General features: G+C 33.1%; 1 protein-coding gene across 1 annotated transcript; it reads right to left on the reverse strand.

Moving 5' to 3' along the window:
* Positions 1–1,086: 1,086 nt before the first annotated feature.
* On the reverse strand, positions 1,087–6,513 carry LOC126697480 (heat shock cognate 70 kDa protein-like). Its single transcript, XM_050394492.1, has 2 exons — positions 6,174–6,513; positions 1,087–2,875 (listed from the first exon to the last, which is right to left on the reverse strand). The coding sequence occupies exons 1-2, from the start codon at positions 6,385–6,387 to the stop codon at positions 1,227–1,229; spliced, it is 1,863 nt and encodes a 620-aa protein (XP_050250449.1). The 5' UTR covers positions 6,388–6,513; the 3' UTR covers positions 1,087–1,226.
* Between the last annotated feature and the right edge of the window lie 2,307 nt (positions 6,514–8,820).

Consider the following 8,820-nt stretch of genomic DNA (forward strand, 5'->3'; position numbering starts at 1 on the left):
TCATGTTCTGGAATTTTCTAAGTGAAATTCAAAATTCAGTATTTTCGATAGGTCGAAGTCTTTCCTCAATCAATCAAATTGATGAATAAAATTGCTCTACAGTCTCAGCCTGGTTCGATTGATGCTCGATTCTTGTTCGATTGATCGAAAGGAATGCTTAATCGATCGAGACTTGTAAAACTAAATTTTCTGCAGAATTTTCGATAACTGTTTTGAATGTTTGAAAATGTTTTATGCATTGTGAACAGTTTTATGAAACAGTTTTATGAAACATTTTAACTCTCCATATGTGTCTTTTGGTGAAATATATCGCTATGGGTATAAACTGAGGTTTATGTTCACTTAAAAAGAAACACAAAATAGTAAGTTACAAAGAAATACAAGAAATCCTTTGGTCATTTTCTAGAATTGTTATTTGTAGAACCCAACAACTTGGATGTATCCTGGAGACAAGTTTGTGATAACTCTTTAGCAATAATAATATGGGGGCAAATATTTTCTAAGGCAAATGATAATGTGCCTCCAAATTATCTATTTATGTTTGTCTTTTATGTTGACATTGTTCTTCCATCATTACTTTGTGTAATATCCCCAACAATATGAAATTTCTGTTTCTTGAATAATGATCGTTCGAGCAGTCAAGCAATCTAGAACTTACTTGAGGGAGCTTGCTTGTCTTCAATTTCTTCAACAACAACAACAAAATAATTGTAAAAGACTTTTACACTATTTAAACCCTAATTAACTTACATTGAACTACCGCCCTTAATTTGTCTCAAAGAATTTGTCTTAAGGAATTTGCCAAAATTTCCATATCTTTAAATCAGATTTTTTTTTTTTTTTCTCAATGTAAATTCAGGGCCATGATACATTTCACAAAGGCTACGTAACAGGGGCAATTTATCCTCTCCATGAACAGAGTCAGAGCTAACCCTTTATCAATTCACATGGCTTCTTAATCTAATCTAAGACTCTAAAATCCAAACAAACTGTGGCTTTTACGAGGATAAATCCACATCCAAGCTAGACAGGTTGAGGCTCAACCTTATCAGTGGACATAAAAATGACAAACCATAAATTAAGTAATAAATTTCAAACCAAGGACAAATTACTAATAACTAGCAAGAAAATAATTGAGTTAAAGGTTTGGACAAACAAAGTCGAAATAGTCACACTAGTAACATGGTTTGCACCCTTACATATGCTTCACCGTTGAGAGATTCTGCTCAATTTAATCTATAAATTCTCTCCATGATGGGATTGCAGATGCTCTTGAGCGTTTCCAGCTTGTCCGCATACTCTTCTGATTCCACGAGCTGGAGGCCATCTAACCACTCAATCACCTGTTGAATAGCATCTTTAATTTTTTTCTTACCTCTACGGGAAAGCTTGGCACCAATCTTCTCATCATTGATAGTATTCCTCATGTTGTAGGTATAGTTCTCCAAAGCTTCCTTAGCCTTGACCTTCTTCCTGTGTTCATCATCTTCGGCCTTGTATATCTCTGCATCCTGGACCATCCTGTTAATCTCTTCGCTGGACAGTCTTGACTCATCATTAGTGATGGTGATATTCCTCATTACACCAGTGGTCATCTCCTTAGCAGAAACATTCAAGATACCATTAGTGTCAATATTAAAACAAACGTTTATTTTAACAACACCCTTGGGTGCTGGAGGAATATTAGGAAGCTTAAATCGTCCCAACAAGTTGTTATCACAAGTTCTTGCTCTTTCACCCTCGTAAACAGAGATCAATACAGAAGTTTGGTTGTCAGCGCTAGTGGTGTAGTACCTCTTCTTCTCAGTAGGAATGGCGGTATTCCTTGGAATCATAATATTCATATCCATTCCATTAGCTTTTACACCAAGGGAAAGAGGGGTGACATCTAAGAGCACGATGTCTTGCAGTTTCTCATTTCTCATATTGGTCAAGATCGCAGCTTGAACAGCTGCTCCATAAGCAACAGCCTCATCCGGATGAAGGCTCTTGCAAAGCTCCTTCCCATCGAAGAAGTCTTGCAACAACTGCTGCACCTTTGGAATTCGGGAAGAACCACCCGAAAGAACAACAGCATGGACGCAGCTCTTATCCATATTAGCATCAGTCAAGCACTTCTCCACAATAGCGATGCACTTCATGAATAAATCCATATTGAGTTCTGCAAATTTGGCACGGGTAATAGTTGAAAAGAAATCAATACCATTACACAAAGCATCGACTTCAACGGTAGTATCAATTGCAGAAGAAAGAATCCTCTTTGCCTTCTCACATGCAGTTCTCAACCTCCTAAGAGCTCGGGAATTCCCACTAATGTCCACCTTGTGTTGCCTCTTAAATATCTCAACAAAGTGCTTTACTACTCGGTTATCAAAGTCCTCACCTCCAAGGTGAGTGTCTCCAGCAACGGCCTTCACTTGGAAGACACCCTTTTCAATGGTAAGTAGTGAGACATCTGCAGTACCACCACCCAAATCAAAAATCAACACATTTCTCTTGCCATTACTATCTGCAATCTTGTCTAGACCATAAGCAATGGCTGCAGCAGTTGGTTCATTGATTATACGCAGGACATTCAGGCCAGCAATGCCTCCAGCATCCTTTGTAGCCTTACGCTGGGAGTCATTGAAGTAGGCGGGGGCAGTAACAACCGCATTCTTCACAGTTGTGCCCAGGTAGGCTTCGGCAATCTCACGCATCATTCTAAGGACCATAGATGAGATTTCCTCCGCAGAAAATTTCTTCTCTTCGCCCTTATAGTTGACAACGATCATAGGTTTGTCATCAAGACCACAAATGACCTTGAAAGGCCAAAGCTTGATATCTTCCTGAACTAAAGGATCGCTGAATCTCCTACCAATCAATCGCTTCGCATCTACATGACAATACCATTTTAAGGAATTAAAAAATGATTTGACAACAATAAAGAATAAGGAGCAGAAATAAATTATTCATTTCTTGTCCATATATATATTTAAGTATAATTAGAAAACATACTTGCTGATGACCTAGAAATTTTTTAATTTAAATCGTTACTATATGTCTGAAATTTGTAACAGAGAACTTTAATTAAGCTCATATTCACTACAATTAATAAACCCAAAACTGTCCGTAATTGTTAGTTTTTAACACCATGTGTGGTAGAATTTGAATGAGATTGTCGCCTATAAAATGGTGAATATGAGTGCTATAAAACATTGCGATATTCAGGTAAGTTCATTTTATTTCCTGGGTTTTTTTTTTTTTTTTTTTTTTTTTTAATTTTTAATTTTTAATTTTTTTAAACTTATTTAATTAGGTAAAGTATAGTAATATATTTATCATTCGAAGAAAAAGTAAAGTTATATTTGAGTGCAAACAATAATAAAGTAAAGTAATAAAATAAAAGGCAAATAATAATAAGCTCATCCAAACATATTACAATGATTAAGTTGAATAACCCCTGCATCTTTTGGCTAATATTTGAGTGCAAACTAATTTTGTAAAAGGAATAACTAGAAACGTCTGGAAAATAAGTTCCATTTTTGCTTTAAATTATTCACTAATCTGATCAATTAATGCATGGAAAAGTTTGATAAATGGAATTTATATATGAGACATTCAATTAATAAGTACTATTAATATTCAATAATAAAAAAATACTATTAATAAATAACAAGTTAAATTAGAGAATTTGTGGAAAGGATCTTTCCTAATTTAATTAGAAATTATTAAACCTAAAATTAGAATTTGTTTAGTATTGGGGTACTAGTTATCTCTATGCTCCAGGGGAAAGTTTATTTATATATGATACATATTAATTCAATAAGTACTAATAAATAAAATTTAATTAGATAATTTTTAAAAAAGATCAAACCTAATTTAATCGAAATTTGTTGTACCATTTGTTTACTTATAAAAAAAATGGAGAATTTTAATTAATTTAAACTAATATAGCTTGATATTATTTCTAACTATAAAAAAATAAATTAATATATTTGAATGAGACCAGGTGGAGCCAGGGGTGAGAGGGGCCAATTGCCACTCATTCAATTTCTTCTGCACTTAAGTAGTTTGCCTCCCTAACATGGTTAGAAATAGAAAATAAACAACTCCCACTCCTGAAAAACAGCCAATGATACCAACATAAAAAAAAAAGGGGGGGGGGGGTGGGGGGATCTTCCTTCACATATCAAAGAATATAAGGGTATGTTTGGTAACTGTTTTTCCCCATATTTTCTATTTCCAAAAACAATTTTCTATTTTTGAGACTAAAAAACTTGTTTGCCAACCCAAAATGAACAGAAAACAAAAATTATTCTCAAATCTCAATTTGTGAAGGAAACTGAGAACATGCAAAAGGCTATTTTCAGTTTCTATTTTTCAAAAGTCATTGAAAACACGGATTTAATTTAATGAATCTATCTCATTTAATGAGTTAGTATTAGAGTTCAAATTCTAATAACAACATACTATAGTATTTTCTATTTTTTTCTTCAAAAAACTTTTTTTTTTTTAATTTCAACTAACCAAACATGTTTTTGATTTCAAAAAAAAAAAAACTTTTTATTCCGAAAAACAAGTTTTTGAAAATAGATTACAAAAATTGTTATCAAACATAACCTAACTTTTTCACCTACTTTACTATTTTTTTAAAGTAGCTTTTATTTTGTCTTAGGTTTTCATCCATTTTTCTAGTTTCTTTTCTTTTTCATTATTTTCACTCATTTCACTATTTATGTCTCTTTTCTTGTTGAGTAATTTTACGTATATTGCAAATTTTACTATATTAGTCTTATAAGATGATATATCACCATCACAAAAAATCAATTTATATAATTATTTATTACTTTTTCAAGTGACACTAATCACATTCTTACCATATCAAATTATTATCATTTTGTAGTAAAATTTGTAGTAATTTAACATTTCTTTTTATCTTTTCTCATGGAAATTCAATTACCATAATTACATATATTTATATATTTTTTTAAAAACTTAATGCTCTTATACTAGACTAAATCCCTAAAGGCTGAAGCATCCTCTCTCTCTCTCTCTCTCTCTCTCTCTCTCTCTCTCTCTCTCTCTCTCTCCAATGTTTTGAACTCTGGTTATAAAACATAAACCCAAATTTTAAATACTTAGAAGAATAAAATTAAAAAAAAAAAAAATTTGCAGTTATACTCTTAAAACTTTTAGATTGATTTGTTTTCTTAATTTATTCTAACAAGTCAAATTAGGTGAGTGTTTGGATAGCGTTTTGCGCATTTGGCTGAAAATTACCTGAGTCCCACGTTACTGTTCATGAACCCTACAAAAGATGAAAAATGCATATAAATTATTTTGTACTGTTCACGTTACTATTTAGCTGAAGCTACAGTACATTCTATCCAAAAAATTAGCTAGCTTATAAATTATTTTGCTACAGTACTTTCAGTAATAAGTTTTCAGTTTTCAACAAAATAAGCGATATCCAAAAATATAAGGCCCTGTTTGGTATACAATTTTAAATACATGTTTTCAGTTTTTAAACAACATTACACGTATTTTTACACACTTTGTCACCCACATGTATTTCTAAAAAAACTAAAAACTGTTATTTAAACAAACGTACCAAACGGGTCCTAAATCTCTTACTAAATTTTGTACTGTTCAGTTTTCAGTTTTCATTTTGTACTGTTCACATTCTGAATTATGTATATTTAGATAAATCTCTTACTTATTTTTTTATTTTGATCTCTGATATATAAATTTCTTACTAACAAGAATAAAAAAAAAAAAATATATATATATATATATATATATATATATATACAATTATACTCTTAAAACTTTTAGATTGATTTATTTTCTCAATTTATTCTAAAGGATCAAATTAGATGTCTGAATTTTGTATATTCTAAGGGATCAAAATTCCAAATATAACTTTATCTAAATTGTGATTGGGTCCACATATAACTTTATCTAAATAATAATTTCACATATAACTTTTGAATTTTTATATGTGGAATTTTTTTTAATGTTATATGTGGAATTATTATTTTCATGCGATGAGCTAACAATATATGTGATCAAAGTTATTTTCACGAATAACCTTATTATTATTAATGGGGGAGCATAACACAGAGTGCTTAAAAAAAATAAAATAATAATAATAATTAAAAAAAAAAAAAAAAAAAACCTTTGAAGATTACCGAAGATGGAGTCGGTGGGGTTCCTGGCGACCTGGATCTTGGCGGCATCACCTACCAAGCGCTCTATCGGAGTGAAAGCAACATAGGAGGGAGTGGTCCTGTTACCCTGATCATTTACTATTATCTCTACTCTTTCATTTTGCCACACTGCCACGCACGAGTACGTCGTTCCTAGATCGATCCCTATCGCCGGACCCTCTCCATGGTCGGACATTGTCGTCGGGAACAGAAGCCCAAAGACTTTTGTTAATCGAAACTAAAGTAGATGAAAGTAGACAATGACGTACTTTAGAACTGAAAGGTTGAAGGCCCTAAATACTTAAAACATGGGCGGGTGCTTTTAGAAAAAAGTAAAACGAAATAGAAGAAAGCAGTCTGCATGACACACTTTTGACCATGAAAAGTTAAAGACGGTACAATTTCCTTAGCCCTTTTTCTTTTTTTTCTTGACAAGCTATAGCCTATATCCCTTAACCTCGAAGTTTCGTTCTTTCAACTTTTTTTTTTTTGGACTGAAAAGGTGAAATTTGTATTAAAATAATGAGATAAATGTACAAAGGTGTAAGGGTAATGAAGTGCTTCAGGGCTATACATTCTAGCCTGACACCTGGGACAAAGAAAAAAACAAGAAACATCATTACACCCATCCCTTCAAACAACTAATGTGTACGTTGGTTTGCCACTAACTTTTGGTATTCATGCAAAATGGACATTGCCTCGCGAATGATGGTTTCAGGTCTAGGCTAGAATTCCTCAAAACAAAACTTGTTATGTGCCCTTCATATTGCCAATGCAGCTGTCATCCGTCGCTCCATCTCGTCTTTTGGTAGCCTCTCCAACATGCTTCGCGTCAAAAGGAAAAAATCTGTTGCATAGGCTTTGCTTTTCTGAATCTTACCACTGACCAGTCCCCCACACATTACGAGCCAAGGGGCATTCCCAAAGAGCATGGCATACCGTTTCTCTATGTTGGTGGCACACCATACAGAGAGGCTCTACTTGCAACTTTTTTCTGTGTAAGTTGTCGCAGGTTGGGAAGATATTAGAACAAGCCCTCCATAGGAAATTTTTTACCTTTGGAGGAGTATTGAGTGCCCACACCGATTTCCAAACCTATCCATTCGTGCCAGCCATAGAGTGGTCCTCACCTGGACAGTAGCAGTTCCAGAAATTTTTCTCAGAGTGTTCTTTTAAAAGGATAAATTACACAATCAAATAAAAAGATAAATTTATATATTGACAACAACAATAATAAAAAAACATGCAAATACATGATTCTAGTAAAAGAATAAATAATACACTATAAGTTCATTTGAAATATTAATAAAATTATTAATTATTATTGTTTTGTTGTTTCATTAATTTGTTTGTCTTTTATAAACTATATTTTGTTATATTGTTGTCTCATTAATTATAAAATTATTAATTGTTGTTTAGCCTAACATAATTTAATTTGTTTGTCTTTTATAATATATTGATTAATTAAATTATTAATTATTGTTTATTAGTTGCTTCCCCCAATTAATTATTGGTTAATTAAATTATTGTTTATTAGTTGCACTAGCACACACCCTATGCATTTACTTCCTCCCAATTCAAATATCCCACCCCAACCCCATGCCCCATCTACCCCCCACTCAATAGACAAGCCCCATGGCCCCCAATCACAAGAGCCAATCAGATAAATTCACAATCACAAATCACAATACACTAAAAAACAATTAATTGTATCTCACCATCACCAACACCAACACCAATGGATAAACCCAAAAACAGGGGCAAATATTAATAAAGTGATAAAGTAAAGCTAAGTAATCAGATAAAGTCTTAAAGAGAGAGAGAGACTCTCAATTGCCTTCAATCTTCAGATAAAGAGAGAGAGAGAGAGAGAGTCTAAGAGAGAAACTCATACCCATTAACCTGTATATGTAAGAGACTAAAGAGAGAAAAAGATGAAATACCTTGAGGTTGAGGGAGCAGGGAGGCTTGAGGCTGAGCAGAGGGGTGGTGCCGTTGGGCATCATGTCGAGGCGTGACTAATCTCCGATTTGATCGGATCGATCTTTGATCTCGGATGCCCAATATGCTCTGGAACTCGAGTTTAAGGCTCGATCACTGATGACCAATGTGCTCTGGAGCTCGCGCCGTCCGGTGGTTGTTGTCATTCATGGCTAATGAGGTTTTTTATTTCAGTTTTTGCTTTACTTGATGAATCAGACGTGTATATTGGCTTTTGGTTTGTTTGTTTGTTTGTTGTTGGCTTTTTTTTTGAGAATCCGTGGGTTTGCTACTATATGTAATCTATTCATTTTGATGTTGGGCTTTTTTTCCCTGGTTGGCTTGCTCTGTTACAATTTTTTTTTCTTCAGATCTTAGCTCAAAATTTTTTTTTGGGATTTTTCTTTTGTTTGAAAGTAGAAAAAATATTTTTTTTTTATATATATATTTGAGGGTGTTCCTAATTTTTCTTAAAGGTGTTCCTAATTTTTTTTTTTAAGGGTAAACAAATAAAAAAAATTTAATTATTATATATAATTTTTTTTTTTCAAGAGCAACACCCTGGACTGAATGTGGCGCCGCCACTACACCTGGAGGGATATGCAGCTATGAAGCACGGGTGTGTTTTCGGATTCGGGTGCGGGTGCAA

The sequence above is a fragment of the Quercus robur genome, chromosome 8 (genome assembly GCF_932294415.1).
Source record: "Quercus robur chromosome 8, dhQueRobu3.1, whole genome shotgun sequence".
Taxonomy (NCBI): domain Eukaryota; kingdom Viridiplantae; phylum Streptophyta; class Magnoliopsida; order Fagales; family Fagaceae; genus Quercus; species Quercus robur.

Excerpts from the sequence above, each read along its gene's own strand:
- LOC126697480 (XM_050394492.1), bottom strand. The coding sequence starts at position 6,387 with ATGTCCGACCATGGAGAGGGTCCGGCGATAGGGATCGATCTAGGAACG. Across the intron at positions 2,876-6,173 it reads CCCCACCGACTCCATCTTCG|ATGCGAAGCGATTGATTGGT; the intron begins GTAATCTTCAAA and ends ATTGTCATGTAG.